This window comes from Neolamprologus multifasciatus, chromosome 5 (assembly GCF_963576455.1).
Source record: "Neolamprologus multifasciatus chromosome 5, fNeoMul1.2, whole genome shotgun sequence".
In the NCBI taxonomy this organism is placed as follows: Eukaryota; Metazoa; Chordata; class Actinopteri; order Cichliformes; family Cichlidae; genus Neolamprologus; species Neolamprologus multifasciatus.
The window spans coordinates 140,578-164,511 of NC_140443.1; the positions used below are offsets into that span (position 1 = coordinate 140,578).

The 23,934-nt window shown below is 44.9% G+C and overlaps 2 protein-coding genes across 2 annotated transcripts; both read right to left on the reverse strand.

Annotated features, from left to right (window-relative positions):
* Positions 1–1,813: 1,813 nt before the first annotated feature.
* On the reverse strand, positions 1,814–7,600 carry pcif1 (phosphorylated CTD interacting factor 1). Its single transcript, XM_085160704.1, has 15 exons — positions 7,468–7,600; positions 7,268–7,392; positions 7,070–7,195; positions 6,742–6,875; positions 6,519–6,676; positions 6,208–6,355; positions 5,933–6,016; positions 5,759–5,858; positions 5,510–5,669; positions 5,263–5,432; positions 4,972–5,058; positions 4,713–4,897; positions 4,537–4,630; positions 4,283–4,458; positions 1,814–4,184 (listed from the first exon to the last, which is right to left on the reverse strand). Exons 1-15 carry the CDS (start codon positions 7,592–7,594, stop codon positions 3,860–3,862), a joined length of 2,199 nt encoding a protein of 732 aa, XP_085016830.1. The 5' UTR covers positions 7,595–7,600; the 3' UTR covers positions 1,814–3,859.
* Positions 7,601–13,552: 5,952 nt separating this feature from the next.
* Positions 13,553–22,628, reverse strand: LOC146517721 (haloacid dehalogenase-like hydrolase domain-containing 5). The gene is made up of 9 exons (XM_085160716.1): positions 22,290–22,628; positions 21,976–22,167; positions 20,096–20,208; positions 18,302–18,395; positions 18,050–18,083; positions 17,799–17,973; positions 17,544–17,720; positions 15,063–15,228; positions 13,553–13,975 (listed from the first exon to the last, which is right to left on the reverse strand). The coding sequence occupies exons 1-9, from the start codon at positions 22,341–22,343 to the stop codon at positions 13,787–13,789; spliced, it is 1,194 nt and encodes a 397-aa protein (XP_085016842.1). The 5' UTR covers positions 22,344–22,628; the 3' UTR covers positions 13,553–13,786.
* Positions 22,629–23,934: the final 1,306 nt, after the last annotated feature.

Consider the following 23,934-nt stretch of genomic DNA (forward strand, 5'->3'; position numbering starts at 1 on the left):
CCCAAGACAAAATCAGACTTCCTGCACAGCTCTGTCTCTGTGTGCTCTGCTCCCCTTCAGCAGCATCAGGTAATGTTCACATGTTGATTCATGGTTTTCTTCATTTTTTGATCTATGGCAGAATATTTTTAAGGTTATTTGTATTTGTAAGGTTATCTATAAGAAGTCAGGCCAGGTTTCTGCTTCCTGTTTTTTGTTTTATCCTCAGTTACTACTACAAAGGCCTCTGCTGTGATGCTCACACCTCTGTTGAAGCACAGTGTCAGCTTTGTTTTATACACAGATATAAAAATATGTACTGATAAATGATCAGAATTAGAATACTTGTGACTGACTGAATCAGTTATAGAAATCAGTGGCGACATTCAGCCCTGAACAGGTGTGCCTCTAAATACGAATTTAAAAAAAAATAGAAAAAGTTGCATTTCCTGCGAAAATGCAGTGTGAATGCCGTGTAGTGGACTCTGAAAAAGCAGAAGAAGCAGAACTATCTGCTGAAGAGGTGTAGAAGCTTATCTCTTTGCTTAAAACTGCTATTTAAAAGGGCAGAGTAAGTGCAAGAGGAGAAGATGTGGGGACACAGGTAGGATTCGAACCTGCGCCCCCTGGTCTTAAGGCGGCTACTCATCTCACTGAGCCAAACCGGAGCAGAAGAGGCTTTTATTGAAAAGAGGTGGAAAAAGCTGAACTTTCTGCTGAAAGTGAAGGAGCTGACATTTCTGCTGAAGAGCTGAGAATGGTCCCATTGATCGAAATGGGCCAAAAAATGGCATAAAAAGCTTAATATTTCAAAAGGTATAAAAGCTATGAGCACCAAAAGATATCTGGCATTAGCAAAATCAGTAGAACAGTTTAAATTTTGAACGGTGAAAATCGGATGAAAACTGAGTAGTTAAGCAGCAAAGAAACGGAGCAACTAGAATAAGGTAAAATAATAAAGTTTACAGAGAAACGGGAACACAATTGTGTGAATGCCGTAAGGCACAGCACACGCTGTCATCACGTGACTCACTAACTTCATACTGAGCACAATGTAAAAAGGAGGTAAATACTGACAGGCACCAAACATATTATGTAAAACTACTATAAAACATAAATACTAAAATTATACGAAATGTTAAAAATATACAAATTCTAAAATTAGATGTCGTCATATCACTGAATACGCTTTAATGCAAGTGCACGAGCTGTAAATGTGCGTAACGGCTGTGAACCGGTACGGAACAGGTGCTACACATGTGACGTCAGGTCCGCAGGATCGACGCCGAGCAGCCTCAGCAGCGTTTTCAGTCAGAAGCTTCTCTAGAGAAGGTGGGTCATCAGCTTATCCTCACCTGTTCCTCTGGGCCTCGCGCTATGAGTTTCAGGATTTCTGGTCATTCAGCGCATTCACTCAAAGGAGGCGGAGCTTAGGACAAATCATAAACGTGGACAGGTGTGCTGTCAGCAGGTACAGGAAGATAGGAGGCTAGGATAGGAAAGCATCTCAGCTGTGACTCAGACGATTACTGCAGTTTGTTTTGCTGTGCAGTCTGAAGAATAAATGCATCAAAATGTCATCACCGTGTGCACCAACCGTGTTCTCAGAGAAAACCCGCCATTTTATTCTGTTCATGGTGATGGCGCCCGGCAGGCAGACTCCAGGGTGACGTCACAGGTGAGAGTGTAACAGTGACCAACGTGAAGTTTAAACTGTCATCACACAGAAACGACAAATAATACTGGCAGATGGTCTTACTGTAGATGACAAACATTTACACTGGTGTGACTGTGTGAGGTCATGTGACTGTAGCAGAAAGAGGAACAGCACTGGTTTTACTGGTTTCAGATTTTACTGGAGTACAGACACTATTTACAATCTGCAGAGGGGCCAACAAACAAGATGGACCACTTCCTGTTTACAGCCAGGCTCTGGCGAGCCGCCGCCTCCAGCAAGGTGTCTACATCACAGACAGTCAAAGAGGAGTGAAGCCAGCAGGTGAGACAGATGAAGTGAGACGTCTGCAGCTGCAACATTAGCGACTTTGTGCTATGCTAAGCTATCAGCACTTCTAGCTCCGCCCTCTGACAAACACCTGGAGTTTGTGCACAAGTAACTGGGCACATGGACGCAGCTATGACCAGGACACACACCTATGGAGGCGGGCCCAGTGGATGAGCCTCTGATTGCATCACCGGAGCATCATGTGCGCGTTTCACTGCTGCTGCCAGAGCAGCCAATCACAGCTCAGTATTCACTGTGACATCAAAGAACCAGTGCTCGGCTCACGTGCACACTCCTGGTTCGGAGTTAATCCACCACACGCGTGTTAATCCTTACATGTGAGCGAGTGTCACAACGACAATTACGTTCACGTGTAAAAATCCGCTGTTCCATCGCGTCCTGCGTCACGTTTCTCCTGGTGCATTTGTTCCCGTGGAGACAGATTACGATGGCATCTCTGTGAGCGGTTCGGCTCGCCAAGAAAACTCCAAAAAGTTTCGTAGTGACCTTTGTGTGATGGCGAGGGCAGCATTTAAATGCATGCCATCACACAACGGTGACTAAGACAGTTCATGTCAGGGTTTGATGCCAATAACGCATCCAGAGTGGCGTCCTGCGGTGCTTTACATCACTGTCACATGTCGAAGCCGTGACGAACGTTCTTAACGTGACCAAACAAGTGAAGCTGCAGCGGCACGAAACACCTGAACACATGACCTCGTGCTGAACGGGAAGACGAACGTAAGAATGGCGGCGCTCGCTCTGAGGGTCAGGAACATCTTCGAAATAGTTCACGCACAGCGGATGATGATGAAGACGATGTGAGGAGGAGGAGTCTGTCTATCGCAGCTTTGTCACTTTGGTTTCACACCGGCGCTTTAAATTAAAACATCAACAGGCTATACACTATATACACTGCTGCCAGCCCCGGAAACAGACGCCTCATTGGGCCACAGCCAGCCAATCCCAGAACAAACATTTGTTGTAGTGTCAGGTTACTGAGTGGGAGGAGCCAGAGAGCAGAAAAGAGGGAAAAAATGTTTGAAACACTTAAAAATAAAATAAAATTAAAAAAAACACAAAGAAAACTCCCAAAAGTTTAAATAAAAAAAAACTTTAATTTTTCTGACAAACGTTCGATGAACCCGAAAAAAAAGACGTTAATGACAAAAAACTGTCGTGTTCACACAAATGTCTGTCAGTTTGATTACATGAGACCCCGCCCCCTCAGCGTCAGTCACCCCGCACTCTAAGGCGTCTGTCTCCGAGCAACAGTCTGAATCTGACTCCACCTCCTCCACCTAACTGTTAATCCTCCACCTCCTCCACCTCATGAGTCCGTTTCCCCACACTGACTGGCCGGGCCATTATAAGTAGGCGGGGCCAGAAGCAGGACTGAAAAAACAAAATCAAACCCCAGAAAAACAAAGATCTGTCCAATAGAAACAGTAGCTGCCTTATTGACCAATCAGAAAGCCCTATGGGTGCGGGGACCAGAGTCCTCCGTGGTCACAAGTGACATTACAGGTGAGGGGGGGTTATTGCTGGAGCTCCAAGTCGCTGCTCACTGATTGGCTGTGATGTTTGTTGCTGAACAACAGAAGCCACAGCTGAACAAGAATCAGCTGCAAGTTTAAAAATAAATTTTAAAAATAAAAAAGCTCCAGAGCTTTGACCAATCACAACAGAGCGGGGTTAAAGCCAGCAGAGGGTGGGGCTAATTCAGGCTTCGCCCACCCCCTGGTGGCATGTGGCATTATGGATAAACATTTGCTACAGGTGCTGGTGAAGGACAATCTGAATGAGACAAGTCAGAAAACAAAACTTGAAACAACTGTCCAACAGGCGAGAGGGCGTGGCTTCCACAAGCCCCGCCTACACGGTGGACGCTTTGTCTCGAGGACTGCTGCTGCTGCTGCTGCCACTATCACCGCTGCTGTTGTTGTTGTTGTCGTGGCCACCGGGTGACAATACGTTACTCTGTGTCCTATCAGATGTTTTGGGGGCGGAGTCTCTATCTCCAGGAGAGATGTGGGCAGGGCCAGGGGACGACAAGGAGGAAATGCGGGTGGAAGAGGCGCGGTACGCTGCCGTCAGCTCGGCCAGACGCTCTGGAGTAGGCGCCCACTTCGCAAAGCCGGCGTCGTTCTGCAGGAAGAGAACTGCAGTACCGTGTACAGCCCGGTAGTACATCTCATCCCTGAAAATATATAAAGTAATCAGAGTATTAGGCTACTACAATCAGAGTGATTCAGTGTGCACAATATTAGTAGTACTACAGCACTGCAGTGCGAGTACCTTTTGCAGATGTGCTGACTCCCTGATCGGTACTCATGCTCGTAGGCGGGAATGCTGAGTTGATGACGCAGGAATCTGCTTCCTTCCATGCGAGTCAGAGCTGGAGTCACGGGGTCACGCCACTCAGGCACGAACACGATGAACGACAGAGGCTCCGAGGACTGGTCCAACAGGTCCTGAGAAAGACAGGAGACCGGATCAGAAACCCTGGATCACAGTCCCTTTCAGAGGCCGGATCAGAGACTAGTACTGACCTCGAAGTGCGTCACCATGGCGTCCATCAGCTCCTCGCAGAACGGCGGGTTGGCTTCAAACGAGCCGCTGACCGGACAGAAGGACAGGAAGGGCCTGAAACACATGCCAGATCGTTACGCTGGGACAGGGAGAGTGGACCGACTGTGCAGCGGAGCGTCCAGCTGTGTCACCTCACCCTCTGGACCCGAAGAAGCCGTCGGTATCAGGGAAGGCGGAGCAAAACTGTTTGAAGTAGCAGTTGAGCGGCGAGGCAAAGCACTCGAAAGAAACGCCAAACTGACGGTTCAGCGTCTCAAACACCGACACCGGCAGCGCCCCCTGCAGGCCACTCCCCTCGTTAGCACCACTGCCGAACATCACCTGCGCACACACACACCTGGTTAGCTTTGAGCAGCTGATGAAGCAGGTAAACAGCGAGCACGCCGTCAGCTGACCTGGTATCTCTTCAGGAGGCACCAGACTCTGGACAGGAACTTGTCGAAGCGAGGGTCGTCTATACAGCTGTACCTGTACAGCAGCTCCTGCAGCGAGACAGGTGAGAGGGAGACAAACGAGTAATCTGATTACAATGTGTTACTCACCAGCTTTTTGATGAGTACTTTGATTACTCTTTTGAGTCCTTGTATTACTATGTAAAAAGTAAACAGATTACACCGGAGGTACTGACTAGTTATGTACTCAGATTACAATTTTTAAGGTAATCAGATTACCACGGGGCTACTGACCAGTTTGCTGAAGTGTCCTCTGTTAACTTTGACCATCTCTCCTCTGAAGCGTAAACACGCCATGTCATTCTCAAAGTGAAGCTCCACACGAGGCAGCGGCGGCGACGGGATCGCCAGGCGCACCGGGTAACAGTAGACGAGGCGGGACTGTGGCGGGGACGCACACGCCTCTGAAACATGCAGAGACAGAACACTGTGGGCTCAGACAGCCAGACACAGGTGAATCATACACAGGACTGAAGTGTACCAGTGGGCGGGTCCTGCAGCAGGCTCAGGTGTGTCTGGCGCAGGCGGCGGCTGTACTCCGCAGACAGCTGGTAGATCTTGGAGCAGATTCCCTCTACAGAATCTTTGGCGACGGCGGCAACGTGAGGACCGCACTGCTGCCTCAGGTGCTCCAGACGGTCCTGCAGATACACCAGTGACAGGCGACTTGAACAGGTGATCTACAACCAATCGCGTAACGAGTACAGATGACGCGACGGTCACAGGTTACCATATAGTCCTCCTTGCTGGCGGAGTGATCTCTGCGCAGCCAGTTCATCGTGTCCTCGGCGTTCCATTTCACCACCTTCCTGCTCTCCGGGCTCGCATTCCTGCATGGGTGACAGGTCAGAGGTCAGAGCGCGGGCCCACCTGATAATCTCAGCAGTGGGTCAGCTGGTCCTACCTGGAGTCGATCATCTTCTTGGCAGCTTCAGCGTATTTGAAGAGCAGCTTCCGAGCCTCCTCTTTGTACTTAATGCGAGACAACCTGCCACACGCAAACCAATCACTGATCAATATATTAATCTGCACGTGATCTCTGATCAATATATTAATCTGCACGTGATCTCTGATCAATAAGTTCAGTCTGTTTCTAGTGTCAGACATTTATCACTCAAATCTCATGTTCTCCTCACAGCAGGAGCACGAGACGCCAACGCCACTCGATTTTAAAGTCACCTGATGGGAATGTCGTTCATGACCTCTCGGAACATCGACGGGGAGATAACAGGGTCACAGTCACTGGGCAGTAAGGGGTCGTGACCTTTGTCGATTACTTTCCTCTCTAGCAGCCAGCGGTTGAAGGACTCCCGGGGCGGATCGATACCTGAGCAGAGAACCAACACCTGGTCAGAGCTCACATTCACACTCGGGCTTGGACAGCTCCAGTCTCTGATGACCTTTGACCTTCGCCCTATCTGAGGATGTGTCCTCCCTCCACCTCTCACCTGTGGGGGCGGAGCTACCTGTACACTGCACGTGTGGCATACCTTCCCTCTGGTGGCACAGCTCGTGGTAGTGCTGCCTCAGCTTGGTGACCAGCTGCGCTCGCTGGAGCTCGATCTCGGGGTGGGGGGGCAGGTGGTGGCGGGCGGGGGCCTGCTCCCGGATCACGGCGTTGGTCTGCACGTCCAGGTCCCAGTAAATCCTGAAAACACCGACCAATCAAAAAGGTCCTTCAACAAACAAAACAAAACAACGTGCAGTACTCACACAGCTGGTCTGTACGGCGCAGGGGCGGGGCTCGGTGTGGTGGGTGTGGCGGACTGGGCCTGTTTGTCCTCAGGGGCGGAGCTCCAGGGTTTGACCCCAGGAGTGCTGGGAGAGATGGGCGTGGTCGGCTCCACCTGGTAACAGACAGACCTGGTCAGGGTTCGCTCACCTGCACTCGGAGCATCACGCGTCAGTCTGCTCGCACTCTGCTGTGATTGGTTGTCAGGTTACTAATCGTGGCATAGGAAATGTGGGCATGAAGGTCAGTATGTCAGCCAATCACAGCAGAGCATCTCTCTGGCTCATCCAACCTAGGACTCCGTTTTACCTTAGCACGTTTGAAGCTGTTAGGTCCTCCCCCCTGCTCCTCAGAGCTCCTCCTCTTCCTCTGACCATTACCAAGGTTACTGTCCCCGCCCTCTGCAGGAGCCGCGTTCAGACCTAAAGGATCAGACTGCAGACACAGATCGATCAATAACTGCACATCAATCAATAACTGTAAATGATAAGCACAGGCAATACTCACAATAACATCATGCTGGCCGAGCACTGGCACCTCCCACAGGCTCTGATTGGTGAATCTGTTGAAGTAATATGGCCGATTCTCCCGCCGAGACCAACACTTGGACCATCCAGCCTGAACCAACTCATCTGGGGGGGAGAGAGAGAGAGGGTAATCGGGGTGGAGTACGGTGAGTGGGACAGGTAAGAGGCAGACGAGCGTACCTGGGAGCTCAGGTGCTTTAGAGGCAGTGGACGGAGAAAGGGGTGGTCCCTGAGATGAGGCGGAGCCAGAGGGAGCCAGCATCATGGCCGCCTCCCCCTTCACCAATCCCTGGCTGTCATTGGACATCTTGGCAGTTAGAATGACATCACGTGCCTTCAAAACAAAACACAGGTGAGAATGAGTCAGACAGGTGTGCAGCTGCACTCAGAGGTTTTAAAATAATGGTATCGGTTTGAAATATAAATGTATTTTGACAGAAATGCCAGAATCTCAGCTCATTTCAACACTCGCCAAACAGCAACGATTAACGAGCAGGTAAAAATATATAAACAGAGCGAGGATGGTTCACGACACGTACACGCCGTCGGGGCTGAGAGCCGACATCTCGTCACTCTCAGACCAAAATTGACTGAACCAGCAGCAACAGAAGATCCAAACTACGTTTCACGGTCACGAGTTTTCTCTGACTTTGGCTGTTTTGATTCACCAGGATAAAAAAAACACTTCCTGCACAGCTCGCTCTCAGTGCGCTCTGCTTCCCTTCAGCAGCATCAGGTAATGTTCACGTGTTGATTCATGGTTCTCTTCAGTTTTTGATCTACTGCAGAATATTTTTAACATTATCTGCTATAACAAGTTATTCCAGGAAAATCTGCTGCTGCTGGCTTTTTGTTTTATCCTCAGTTACTTTGACACAAAGGCGTCTGCTGTGATGCTCACACCTGTCTCAGTTCAGCTTTGTTTTATACACAGATGTAAAAATATGTACTGATAAATGATCAGGATATTAGTGACTGAGTGAAAATCAGTGAGCACACCCAGCCCTGCTCAGAGGGCCATGCAGATCAGACAAACTCATCACTAGTTTGATCAGCGTTACAGGTGCTAGTTCAGGTGTGTTGGCGCGTGCGTGCATTCAGGCATCTGTGTGCGTGTGTGTTGTGGCGGTCTCGGTGCTTGCTCCGCTCCCGCGGGTTAATGTGGCGCGCTGACGTCAGACGGCAGCAAACAGCCGATCAGTGATTAAACTGATCACAATGATCGATGGGCTCAGACAGATTTTAGCGCGCTGTCGACACGTTTGATCGTGTTTTCTTACACGCAGAAATGAGCGCCATGGTTACACGCATGCGCGGTGCAGCTTTCCCAAACAAACAGGGAGGAGGGAGAGAGGGGGAGGAGGACAACAAAAGGCTGCGGCGGCTGCTCGGGAGCCCGGGACCGACACGGACACGCGGTGACGGCCGGTCCGGCTCTGCGGTGGGGTCAGGCTGGGCGGCACGCTCAGTAAAGGTCGGGTTCGGAACCTTCGCGCGGTCACATCGGCAGTTAGCCGCCATTAGGCTCAGAGACCTGCGGCTGTTCAGGCGCCACTTCACTCACAAGATGGCGGACACGCCCCTGCCACAGCGTCGCGCGCCCTCACTAACATTTCTGTTTCGTGCTCCGAGCTGGGCCGCCCCGCGCGCCGCTGTCCAGCCCCCACCGGGAGCTGACACCTTCCGCCGCGTGTCGGTGCGCCCGGAGCCGGCCCGCGGGACCGTCGGCGCTTACCTTGGCCGGTTAAGTCGCGGACAGTTGCGGGTTCTGCGCGTTGTTTCGGGTCCTCCGCTCCGCTCCCTCCCCGCCTGCTCAGACATCTTTACAGGGACCCGGACAGAGCAACTGCGCAGGCGCAGCGCCCGACCTCCTTCCTGTCCCGAGGTGTTCCACCGCGGACGCCATGTTGAAGAGGTCAAAGAGGCTGAGAGCCGAGAGATGTGACCAAAAACATCCATCAAAGAGTTTTAACACGCACACATCAATGAACGTGAGGGTGATGCCCTCAAAGGCACATTTTAGCCCTAATTTCTTTAATAATGCACACAACTCAGGTGGCGTGGCTGTTTTAAAACATAGATTTGAGCAATGTTTTGCTCAGCGAGTGTGATCCAGCTGGCCACTTCATTTGTCAAGCCTTTAAATCTCATGACTTAACTCTTATAATAACCAGTGGCGGAGCGGGGGAGTGGCTTACTGGGCTTAAGCCCGGGTTGTTTTTTCAGAAGCCCGGGGTCTTTTGGAGTGTCATTTTTTCATAGTTAGATGCCTGGCTGACAACCGTATGAAACAAAAACTACACACAATATTCCCAGCACATAGTGCACACTGTGGGAATTTACGACTGTGCGTAAATCCCCCCTAATATTGGTATGATCCAAGCTCAGACACTGAGTGAGGGGCGGGGGGAGCTGCTGCCTGTGAGTACGCTGTTGGAGAAGCGCAGCCAGGCAGTAGTGATGGGATTTCCGGCTCTTTTTAGAGAACCGGCTCTTTCGGCTCCGAACTGGCTCTTCAGGTTGTTTTGTTGCTTTAATTAATTTATTATTAACAATAATATAAAATTGTGCACAAAATGAATTACTAATGTAAAAAAAAGTGGTTTTATTTATATATGTTTATATATAAATATATGCGGTGGACCCTAGAGACAAAACACGTTTCTAGCATGAACTGAACTTCCAAAACAGAGCTACCTAGATCACTTAAATTACACAATTCAAAGCATGAAAGCATATGTGTATTGTTTGTGTATTTATACACAAGCATTCATATATAGTCAAATAATTTTTTTAAAAAATGTTCATTTACCTGTTACTACCACACACCAAATCCGGTCGTTGGTACTTGCTGGCTTGTGTAGCCACTAGGTAACAAAAGCTCAACACTGCCCCTAGCATCCTGGAGCACTTCTGTTATCTTTTGTACGTGTTTTGGAGTTTGTACGTACTTCAGGGTTTGTACGTGCTTCAGAGTTCTAGTGATGGGATTTCCGGCTCTTTTTAGAGAACCGGCTCTTTCGGCTCGCCTCACTAAAAAGAACCAGCTCTTTCGGCTCCGAACCGGCTCTTCAGGTTGTTTTGTTGCTTTAATTAATTTATTATTAACAAAAATATAAAATTATGCACAAAATGAATTACTAATGTAAAAAAAAAAAGGTGGTTTTATTTATATATGTTTATATATAAATATATGCGGTGGCCCCTAGAGACAAAACACGTACAAACTCCAAAACACATTTCTAGCATGAACTGAACTTCCAAAACAGAGCTACCTAGATCACTTAAATTACACAATTCAAAGCATGAAAGCATATGTGTATTGTTTGTGTATTTATACACAAGCATTCATATATAGTCAAAAAAAATTTTTAAAAAAAATTTTCATTTACCTGTTATTACCACACACCAAATCTGGTCGTTGGTACTTGCTGGCTTGTGTAGCCACTAGGTAACAAAAGCTCAACACTGCCCCTAACATCCTGGAGCACTTCTGTTGTCTTTTGTACGTGTTTTGAGTTTTTATGTGCTTCTGAGGTTTTACGTGTTTTGGAGTTTGTACGTGTTTTTACGTGTTTTTGAGTTTTTACGTGTTTTGGAGTTTTCACCTGTTTTTACCTGTTTTGGAGTTTTTACCTGTTTTGGAGTTTGTACGTGTTTTTACCTGTTTTGGACTTTTTACATGTTTTGGAGTTTTTACCTGTTTTTACGTGTTTTGGAGTTTGTACGTGTTTTTACCTGTTTTGGAGTTTTTACCTATTTTTACCTGTTCGTACGTGATTTGAAGTTTGTATGTGCTTTGTCTCGAGGGGCCACCGTAAATATACTTTCATTTATTCACTCCACATAAAATGTAATAAATAAATCATATAATACAAAAAACAACTATTCACATTTCAACTTTTAACTATTTAAATTTTCAGCTTTTTCTTTTTAAACAAATTTAAAGTGAAACAACACAAAACACTGCAAACCACAACACAATTAAATATACATTACAATATGAAAACAAAAAGAAGATGCATATTCTCTGTCATATGGACCTGCATGAATAAACTTTCTGAATCCTTTATCATCTGCAACTGAAAATAGTTGTGGATGATTACTATACCTTTCTAATGTGACGTTGTTGTCCCTGGCTCTCTGTCTCTCCCTCCCGCTCTGTTCCTGTGCTACTGCGAGTAACTACCGCCCCTCCCCCACAAGGCTCGCGTGCGGAGTGAAGCGGAAAAAGTGCGAGAGAGGGTGAGAGAAAGGAAAAAAAAAACAAAAAAAAAAACAACGGCTCGCGATAAGGAGCCGGCTCGCGTCGTTCACGTCAAAGAGCCGGCTCTAAGAGCCATTTCGTTCGCGACCGACACATCACTAAGTGGCACAAATAATTTGTGTGCCTTCTTATTTGATGCAGCACACCTGATTGTTCTGTAAATAGATTTAAATGGTTATATAAAAAACGCCTGAGGCCTTGGCTGCATTTTTAGGTAAACAGTACCATATAACTTTGTTGTTTGCAAAACTTGTACATAACTTTTAGAAATGTACAATTTCTATTTGCATTTCAAGTTATGAAAATGATTTGTTAAACATGTTTGTGGGTTTTACAGTAAAAAATATAACTTTTTTCTACTCGGATTTAAATTTTTTGTCTGAATTTAGATCAGCTGTGCTAATATAGTCAAAATGAAAAAATAACTCCAATTTCAGATATTTGAGGTTGTGCTGAAAATAATGATACCAAACAAGGCAAGAAAAACATATTTTAAAGGTGAAATATAGAGGTAAAATCAAAAGTAGTCAAAAATGGCCAATTATACCCTGGACCCCAGAGGGTTAAGAGAACCAAGGTTACACCGTAACCGTACGTTCAGCAGGACCTCCGTGTTTAACGCCTGAGAAATGGGAACTCTCCGAGTGGTTTCCACCAAAGTTTAACCCAAATATTACCATTATTATAAAATGTTATAATGCTTTTTTGAAGTACTGACCAAATTGTAGTCCAAAACATCGATTAAGAATTTGTGGTTTACAGAATCAAAGGCTTCAAATATATCAATAAAGAACATAAACCTGTTTTCAGTTCTGATCCGTCACATCCAGAATCAACCTGACTTTGGTACTTACATGTGTTTCTTGCATAAAGACTGACGGTCATCTCTAATAGTATCCAAACACGACTTCAGTCTTTCTGCTACAATATCAGATTGTAATTTCACATTATTGTTAATCAGTGCCCTCTGAACTGTGTGAAAGCTTTTTTTAAAGAACAAATATCCGTCAAACATGCTGTGAAACATGTCTGAACCTTTCTGTGGTGCCTGTTTTATTTACAGCCACATTAGAGACAGGCATGTTTACATTCAGCTCTCCAAAATAAAAGATGAAAGCTTTTATTTTGGAGAGCTTATTGTGTTATGTTGTTTTTGTGGAAAGTACAAGTTACAGTGATTTAATGATGTTTAAAATGATTGATGATGAATCATCTTATAAATCAGGACACACTGTTCTCTCCGACAGGCTTCCTGAAGGATTAAAAGCGTTTCTATAGGTAACACTGGTCCTGTATTTACTTGGTATCCGACCAATAACAAAATTTGCAGTATTGACACACACGTGTGGATACTTCTTTAACACGCTATGGGTAGCCCGGCTATGCCCCACAGCTTGCATATAAAACCTCTGTGCAGAAGTGAAACCAGCGATTGTTTGATGTCCACTTGGTAGTGCATGTGTGTGCTTAGTGAGCTCCAACCCTGCTTTGCTGCCAAAAGGCACAAAAGCACCTATCTGTACAGGTGCAACATGTAACGGAGTGGAGAGACTGTCTGTCACTCAGAGAACCAAGGTTACAGTGTAACCACACAGTTTGTTGGCCTTCACACCAAACTGCAGAACATGAATCTTCATATTTACAAGATCATCTTGTCTTTCCTCCGGAGCTGCTCGCACAGAGAGATTATCAACAACATTCAAACTCGATAAGACTGAGTGTAAATGAAACAAACACGTGTCTAAGCTCCACAGCTCTACATTTACATTTCAAAGACTAATAGACATCTCATTTTATTATAAAAGCTTTATTCTGACCCATGAATGTAGAAAGTTATTAGTACTTATGTATGTCTGGGATGTTTGTGGATGAAGCATGTATCTGCTCCTCGCAGCTTTCGCTGGCTGACCGTCACCGGCTGTCAGTGAGAGCAGAAGCCTGTCTGTGTCTGTACTCGGATACAAATGGAGATAAAGCTGCTCTCTTTCTGTCATTCACCCCTCAGGATACGTGATGATATCTGCCAAAAAATATCAAAATAAAAACACAATTCAAAGATTTATAAACTTTATTCAACACACTGATGATCAGCTGCTGCAGGACTTTTTCCAACGAAACAACCAATCAGAGTAGGAGAGAGTGTCCCTCCAGGCAATTAATTTAGCACCAGCTCTGTTTAAAGGCAGAGGAGTATGTTGATGAGAACCAGGTACAGGTTTCCCGTTGTGAAGGTCAGAGGTCAGAGCCCTCCTGCTGCAGCAGCAGGTCCACAGCAGCCTCCACGTCCTCCACCATGTGGCTCGGCTCCATCAGGTCAGGCTCCGGTACCAGGTCTCTGTGACCATGAAACACCGTCTCCATGATGCTGCTATTCTGGTCACTAGGCAGTGGGAGACGGGGATTGTAGACACCTGTGCACACCTGAGGACAGGTACATGGGAAGATAAGCATTTTTGCACTCTTATTATTTTGAACTCAGATGTGCTTTTATTTTGAAGGACTAAATCACTGATGCTCAAAATCAAAATTAGGCTTGATAGCCCTGATTTACTGACTTGGTGTTGGCTCTCTCTGCAATACAGTATCACTTCCTGTTCCTGTTCACAGATGTTGTTGTTTAGCCTGTTTAGTTTTAGATAATGACTTATCTTATGGTGTGATCGTCACATGCTTTATCCAAAGAGCACTCTGTTGATTCACCCACTAATTACAGTCACAGTATTCACTCACTGTCTTTAGGGATTCACTAACTTAGCTTAGCTTAGCTACGCTTAGCTTGCAGCCGAGTCGCTAGCAGCAGGGCCTCTTCACCTGTTCGTCCTGCACTTTCCTGCTCTTTGTGTCAGACATTTAATTACTCCTTGGCCTCCTTTACTAATAACAATACATGTCATAAATGTATCCTGTTTAAAGCTCTGGAGGCCAGGATTACTGAATTGGGGAGGTGGGAAGTAACCAGGTAATTATACATCGTTACTGTGCTAAAGTAGAAATTTCAAGTATATGTATCTGAGTATTTAATTTTTGCTTTCCTACATTTTGCTCCTCATGTTTTCATTACTTTAGGTTCAATGATATAATTTATAGTGTTTATACTTGGAAGTTAAAGCAGGCTGGAGTGAGTGCAGATGTGCTCATAGTAATCCTTCCCACTTTAACCAATCGGAGGTCACTAAAATCAATATCGAATCGGTGTGCAACTTTAGACTTTTAATTCATTTGAAAGCCTGATGCTTAGCCTCGTCCACCGCAGCTGTGAAACCAGTCTTATTGGTTATCATCTATCGTCCATCTGGACCTTACACAGAGTTTCTCTCTGATTTCTCAGACTTTTTATTTGATTTAGTGCTCAGCTCAGATAAAATAATTACTGTGGCTGTTTTTAACATCCATGTAGATGCTAGAATCACAGCCTTTGCACTCCAACGTCATTATTTAAATTAATTTTTTAATGACCATCCACCATTCAAAAAAAGAAAGAGGTAAACCTCAAAGGTGATGTACGTACCAGGATTGAGTGGCACTGAATTGCAGACATCGGCTCCTCCTCTGCCATCACCTCACTTCCCATTCCCTGGGCAACCAGCCTGGTGGTGGTTGTCACAGCAGCATGCCGCTGAGCCAGGTAACGGTTGTACAAGTTAGCACCATAGATGTCCGTCATTAGGTTGTCACTAGGAAACAAGAAGTCAGTTGGATTAGCCAATAAAGTAGATACTGGTTCCCAAAGTGTGACACTGGGTCACACCATCAAGTGATTGCTGGTGGGCTGCAAGATGCAGTGTAAAATACCATCAAAATCTATAATTAATTAATTAAACTGAAAAGCATTCAAAACTTTGTTGTGGAAAATCTTAAATTAAATTGCACCACCATGTGAGTGATAACATTCTACATGCATGCATACAACTGGTGTCAGGAAAGAGCTTGCTATACTAAAGTGAGAAAGTGATGTTACTATTACTAATGTGACATGATTAAAATATGTGATTGACACATCAAACAACATTTCCAGTACAACTACAAACAAAGCCATGATGAAATTATACTTTGTTTTTTATTTATCTGACCAATTCCCAATTAGGAACTGCTTTATTTCTCAGTTGGAAAAGTGAAACTGCCACAATAACAGGACAATCAAATAGAGAAGGAGCTATCAGCAGATGTTGTTATAGATGATGTTTTACTGATGATGTTACAGATGGTGTTGTTATAGATGGAGTTACAGATGTGTGGCTAGAGACGGTGTTGTTATAGATGATGTTGTTACAGGTGGAGTTGTTATAGATGATGTCGTTACATATGTTCTTACAGATGGAGTCGTTACAGATGGAGTCGTTACAGATGGAGTCGTTACAGATGTCATTATAGATGTTGTTACAGATGGTGTTACAGATGGAGTTGTTATAGATGGTGTTGTTACAGATGTTAGAGATGGAGTTGTTAGAGATGGAGTTGTTACAGATGGTGTTCTTACAGATGGTGTTCTTACAGATGGTGTTGATATAGATGTTGTTATAGATGGAGTTGTTATAGATGGAGTTGTTATAGATGGAGTTGTTATAGATGATGTCGTTACAGATGTTAGAGATGGAGTTGTTAGAGATGGAGTTGTTACAGATGGTGTTACAGATGGTGTCGTTACAGATGTCATTATAGATGTTGTTACAGATGGTGTTACAAATGGAGTTGTTATAGATGGTGTTGTTACAGATGATGTTGTTACAGATGTTAGAGATGGAGTTGTTATGGATGGTGTCGTTACAGATGGAGTCGTTACAGATGGTGTTCTTACAGATGGTGTTGATATAGATGTTGTTATAGATGGAGTTGTTATAGATGGAGTTGTTATAGATGATGTTGTTACAGATGTTAGAGATGAAGTTGTTAGAGATGGTGATGTTACAGATGGTGATGTTACAGATGTCATTATAGATGTTGTTACAGATGGTGTTACAGATGGAGTTGTTATAGATGGTGTTGTTACAGATGTTAGAGATGGAGTTGTTACAGATGGTGTTGATATAGATGTTGTTACAGATGGTGATGTTACAGATGGTGTTGATATAGATGTTGTTACAGATGGAGTTGTTACAGATGGTGATGTTACAGATGTCATTATAGATGTTGTTACAGATGGTGTTACAAATGGAGTCGTTATAGATGGTGTTGTTACAGATGATGTTGTTACAGATGTTAGAGATGGAGTTGTTATGGATGGTGTCGTTACAGATGGAGTCGTTACAGATGGTGTTCTTACAGATGGTGTTGATATAGATGTTGTTATAGATGGAGTTGTTATAGATGATGTTGTTACAGATGTTAGAGATGGAGTTGTTAGAGATGGTGATGTTACAGATGGTGATGTTACAGATGTCATTATAGATGTTGTTACAGATGGTGTTACAGATGGAGTTGTTATAGATGGTGTTGTTGCAGATGTTAGAGATGGAGTTGTTACAGATGGTGTTGATATAGATGTTGTTACAGATGGAGTTGTTACAGATGGTGATGTTACAGATGTCATTATAGATGTTGTTACAGATGGTGTTACAAATGGAGTTGTTATAGATGGTGTTGTTACAGATGATGTTGTTACAGATGTTAGAGATGGAGTTGTTATGGATGGTGTCGTTACAGATGGAGTCGTTACAGATGGTGTTCTTACAGATGGTGTTGATATAGATGTTGTTATAGATGGAGTTGTTATAGATGGAGTTGTTATAGATGATGTTGTTACAGATGTTAGAGATGGAGTTGTTAGAGATGGTGATGTTACAGATGGTGATGTTACAGATGTCATTATAGATGTTGTTACAGATGTTGTTACAGATGGAGTTGTTACAGATGGTGATGTTACAGATGGTGTTGATATAGATGTTGTTACAGATGGAGTTGTTACAGATGGTGATGTTACAGATGTCATTATAGATTTTGTTACAGTGTTGTTGTTATTTGTCACAGATTTCGATATGGATGGTATGGTTACCCCACGGCATAGATGGTGTTCAGCCTGCGGTTGCAGTTCTGCTGTCGTAACACCTGCTCAGCATACTGGTAGGTGACCAGACTGGGTTTTCCCAGCAGTGCCTTGTACTCCAGCTCCCGGCCCGTCAGCTTCCTGTAGACTGACTCCAGACACAGTAAGAACATCCCATGGCCAAACCTACAGCAACACAGCAGCGGTCAGAGCCATCAGCAGGACGCCTCCACTTTAGCACCCGTGGGAGTGTGTGGTTGTTACCGTGGTGATGGGGCCTCAGCCATCCACAGCAAGTCCGTGTTGCAGGCTAAGACTGGCAGCTGTGCTGAGAGCTGGGTGTCATACCCACGCTCTGGCCTGCCATTGGTCAGAAGCACGTCAATCAGCAGCTGCAAATTGGTCTCCCATCTGACTGGCTCCCCAAACAGGATGATCGCTATGGAAACACTGAAAGTCAGAAAAGGAGCTGATGAAGAAAAGCCATTCCACTTCCTGTGTGTTGGCTGTCTTACCTTGTATCTGGGGGAGACTCTGTGGTGGAGATGACTGAAACAAACAAACAAAGTGATGATGGAATGAACAAACATAACTCTGGAAGAAGAAACACTAATGAGCATGTGCAGTGCAATTTAACTTACTGATTACTGTCATTTTTGCTTTTTTAAAAAAATCAGCACTATTTACCAGATAGAACGAAGTCTCATTCTCACCAATCAGAAACTGTTTGCACAAATGCCTCTGAGTTTAATGTCTGCAGGACTCACAGGAAGTGTGGGATTCCTGCTGTGGTCCACCATGTCCAGCAGGGGGTGGTGTTCTGAGAGCTGCTCCATGGTCATCACCCTCTGAAAACCCAAACTGGAAGAGCCATTCAGGATCGCAACACCCAGATTTTTCATTCAGAAAATTAAAGTCCCACAATCAAAAACTCTGTCTGAGTGAAAAACACCTCACAGTGTCTCATCATCCAGACAAATATTAGGACAAATTTGTTAAAATCTGGTTAACAAGCAGGATTAAGGTTAACCTGGGGGGTATTCCAGGAACTGTGTTCATCAAACTCTGAGTTTAAAAACAAACTCTGAGGTGATCAGCCCTGAACAGCTGATCAGAGTTAGTTCAGCCAACTCTGAGCATGTTCAGCCTGAGTTAAGCATGTGCGCAAGTAGAGAAAGGAAGCCAAGAAAGCCAAGAAAGCGCCTCGATTTTAATCCAGGGAACCGAAGAATGCAAAGACATCAGTTTAATCACTTTGCACCACTGATTTCATCAATGCAGACAGAAATGATGTAATTTTTAATAATGTCAGCTATCACAACTTGAATCCATCCATTCGCTTATCCTTTTCAGCGTTGCGGGGGTGCTGGAGCCTATCCCAGCTGTCATAGGGCGAGAGGCGGGGTACACCCTGGACAGGTCGCCAGTCTGTCACAGGGCCAACACACAGGGACAGACAACCATTCACACTCACATTCACACCTATGGGCAATTTAGATTGATCAATTAACCGGAGTACCCGGGGAGAATCCACGCAAACACGAGGAGAACATGCAAACTCCACACAGAAAGACCTGATGGTGGAATTGATCCCAGGACCTTCTTGCTGTGCGGCAACAGTGCTAACCACCGTGCCACCGTGCTCATGAATCCTAATTTTAGATCTGATTTTAAATCTAATTATTCAGCTGAAGTCCAAGAGGGATCTGCCCTCGAGTCTGTTTTTAATAAAAACTGTTTGCTACAGTTAACGACCATTTCATTATTTCAAAAATTCCAGTAAAAATAAAGAATAGTTCTGTCATAACTGGATAAAAATGCTGATAATGTCGCTCGAATATCAGCTTCAAGTTAAAAAAAGTTTTAAAAAAACAAAACAAACGGGATCAGCTGGGACATGACCGAGCAGACCTGGATCTGGGATTGATCCGATCTGAATCCCTGATCAAAAATCTGTTTGGATCCGTCCTGCTGTGCAAGTGGACTCGGTTTGCTGATCCATCACGGAGCCCATGTTCTGATCTGGTTCTGGGTCGACCTGCCGAGGCTGACTCAGGTGATTTTCAGTGGTTAATGTAATCAGATTACAGTCAGACTGTCTGCAGTGACTTTAAACACATTTAGTTCAGCTTTAGTTTTAAAGTCATCTCAGCCTGAACTCAAATAAGATCCATTTATCCATCAGAGTGATTGATTATAATGAACCAGATGATTGATCGGTGTGATTGATTATCATAGTTTTTGTAAAAACATCTGCAGATTAATTGTCTGCTCTGAGCTTGGACAGAATTGACTTGAATGAGGAAATGAGTCAGCTGGTTCAGGTGCAGCAGAGGGGAGGAGTCAGAGAGAAACCATGGCAGCCAGCAGGTTAGTTTGGAGTCTGTTACCATGGTAACTGACTCAGAGTAGATGTTAACAGTATTTCTGGAACAGAAAAGTTTCCTCAGGGTTAGCGCACTCAGAGCTGCAGCTAAACCTGGACCTCCTCGTGATCTCTGTGAGCACCAGGATGAGGTCCTGTCCTGTTTTCTGACCCTCATGAACTTTGAGGAGGATACGTGTTGGCGATGTGCGTCACCGGCCCCTGTCCAGACATAAGGACGCATTTATCGTGGAAACTCTTCATCATCTGCAAAGGACTGTGGGAAAGGACCACCTGCTCCGGCGTGATCTACAGACAGACAGAGAGACAGAGAACAGCTGTAGATAAAAGATGGACCCAGCCACTGACGGCGCCTCCACGAGACAAAGTGACGCGCTGATGTTCTTCAGTGTAAGCCGGGCTTTAAAGATGGACGCTCGGAGGCGCTGTGGACTTGACGTGGTCGCATGATTCTACATTCAAGCCTGGCGTCCAATCACAGCACAGATATGAGCAACAACACAATGAATTAAAACATTTTAGGGCTGTCAATGTTAACGTAATGCAATTAAAATTTTAACACAAGTAACCCATCTGGAGCGCAGAATGACTCAAACTGCCTGAAACGTCAGTTTATCCAAAGTCTGTCCATTCTGCGATCCACGTGGTCATTGTGCTAAAAATGTTAACGCGTTAATGTTAACACGTTAATGTTAACACGTTAATGTGTTAACATTAATGTTAACACGTGTGTTAACATTAATGTGTTAACGTTAATGTGTTAACATTAACACGTTAATGTTAACACGTTAATGTTAACACGTTAATGTTAACACATTAATGTTAACATTAACGTGTTAATGTTAACATTAATGTTAACACGTTAACATTAACGTGTTAACATTAATGTTAACATTAATGTTAACATTAACGTGTTAACATTAACGCGTTAATGTTAACATTAATGTTAACACGTTAACACGTTAATGTTAACACGTTAATGTTAACACGTTAACATTAACGTGTTAACATTAATGTTAACATTAACACGTTAATGTTAACATTAATGTTAACATTAACGTGTTAACATTAACGCGTTAATGTTAACACGTTAACGTTAACGTGTTAACATTAACGTGTTAACATTAACGTGTTAACATTAACGTGTTAATGTTAACACGTTAATGTTAACACGTGTTAACATTAACATTAACGTGTTAACATTAACGCGTTAATGTTAACACGTTAACGTTAACGTGTTAACATTAACGTGTTAACATTAACGTGTTAACATTAACGCGTTAATGTTAACACGTTAATGTTAACGTTAATGTTAACACGCTAACACTGACGGCCTTAAAAATGCTCATGTCAAAATAATAAATGTCCCTGTCTGACATCATGTTACACAGTATTGAGCCACACGGAGGTTAAAGGTGTTAAATTCACAACAAGAATAACACACAGAGTCGTGACACGGGTCAGCTGAGCTGCTCCTTAGAGACAGGAACAGTTACATCCAGCTCTTCAAAATAAGAGCTGAAAGGTGTGTTTTATTGTGTTAACTCATTACTGTGTAAAGTCAAAGTCAGTAAAATGTGTTCAGAATTAGCAGATAGATGATTCTGCTCTCCTGCATCAGCTGCCTTTAAAGAGTATCGGTACTCGTATCAGTAGCTCTACCAACCAGAGCCAAGCCCTCGCACCATGTGACAGTCATGTGATGTTAGGGCTGTCTTCCTCCTCTTCATCACCTCCTGAGTTGAATTTAGAGTCATGGGACCTCTTAAAGTTATAAATTAATGACATTAAAGCTCAACAGAGTGAACACGGAGAAGCCCTGAGTGTGTTTGTGCAGCCGTGTCACAGCTTCCACGGCGAGAACACGGCGAGCGCAGATTAATTTTACCAGAATCACCTAAGACACACACAGGTAGGGAGGAGGCTCACTGAGAGGTGAGGAAACGGGCTGACTGTGTTAAATTATACGTAAGAGTCCAAAAAAGCTTAAATAATCGATCGAAAAACGGCGCCTACACAGCTGGCATCAAAACAGGAAGTTCTACAGCCTCCTACCTGGACGTCCAGCAGGTGAGACAGCTGCTGGGCTTTGTGGCGTCTCTGGCAGCTTCCTGCATTGGTGACGAAGACAGTGGGAAATAGGAAGTTGTTGTTACTGTCCAGCAGCTTCCTGAAAGCTCGCCGAGCAGCTGGGATCACGGCGGACCCACGCACCAGGACGCCATCCACATCGAAGATGACACCCGCCTGACGGACAGGTACGAGAGAGAAGTTATTCGCTTTTCCTCCATCATGTGAAGAAGCCTACTGTGGTCTGACGAACAGTAATCGATCAATAGATTATCAATAGTTATCAGTCACACACTGACCTGCCTGCTGGAAACATGTCTGACCGTCTGCTGCAGGAAACCTCGACACCACATGACGCGCAGCTCCCTCTGCCACTCATCGCTCTTTATAGCCACACAGCTGTGATGTCACCAGTGGGAGGAGCCTGATGCAGCACACTTGTGTTGTCACCACAAAAAAAGCTTCTGTTCAGCTGTATTCAACGGTATTTTCCTGTGACACAGACGGAGATGAGGGAGGGGTTACCTGTGGAGGAGAAGGCGTGGCCTCGAGATAACCTGGTCATGTTAGTTTGGTCATTAGTTGATTAGCTCCTATATTACGCTGATAACAGGGAATGAAAAATAGATCCTGTTACCTGAGCTAAACACTCAGCTTTTAGTCTCAGACATGATCTATAAATAAAGTGTAAACTGTACCTGTACAGGTGGGAGGAGTCACCTGGATCCACCTCAGGTTCAGCTTCAAGTTGAGGTTCAGGGTCACGTTTGGTTTACTGGAGATAAAGATGCTGAAACAGAACCAGATCCTGCTGTGTTTCAGTGCTGCTGGTGCTGTGCAGGAAGGACACACACACAGAGACAGACACACACACACACACACAGAGACAGACACAGACACACACACACAGACACACACACACACACAGGCACAAACAGACACACACACACAGACAGACACACAGAAACAGAAACACACACACACAGGCACAGACAGACACACACAGACACACACACACACAGACACACACACACACACACAGGCACAGACAGACACAAACAGACACACACACACAGACAGACACACACACACACACAGAAACAGAAACACACACACACACACACAGGCACAGACAGACACACACACACACAGACACACACACACACGTCTCCTCCTCACATCACATGCAGCGTTAGGTTATTAATCAGCCTCATGCTGCAGAACGTTGCCACCAATCAACGGGCAGATTGAAGCCACATGATGACACAGACTGAAGTACTGCAGCAGCCTCAGTGTTGACGGCACAGCGTGGTGCTGCTGATGAACCTTTGACCCCTGCTGAGGTTAAAGGTAGTGTGAATGTGAGGCCCACAGAAGAAGCATCGTTACCATAGCGATGGAAAACCTTTGTGATATCCAGCTGGAAATGAAAACAAAAGAATAAAACAAGCTGCACAAACATGTTCCAGGTTTTCTTCTGCTTATCCATTTCACGGTCATGGGGGGTGGAGCCTATTTTAGCTGTCACAGGTGAGAGGATGCACGCCAGTCTGTCACAGATGAACTTTTCCCTAAATTCATGATGTTTGTGATTCTTTTTCCCAGTTTTGAGATCAGTTGCACTAAATTGCTGTCGAGTCTCTAGTTAAAAGCGCCGGAGGAGACTGCTGCTGTGGTTTGGTGCCGTCATTCAAGTCTCAGGTAAGAATCCGGGCGTTCCTCCCATCAATGACTGAAGCACAGGTGCACTCGTTCCTTTAGTACCGACTGGGATCGACAGTCTCAAGTCTTCAGGGTTTCCATCAGGTCGTAGCACTGTGTGCTAAAATAGCACCTGCACGGCTCCAAGCCATCCGAGCAGGTGCTAACATCTGACGTCAGACTGTATGCCACCGATTGGCTGGTCAGTGGCGTCGCTCGCTGAGAGCGTCTCATTCACAAATC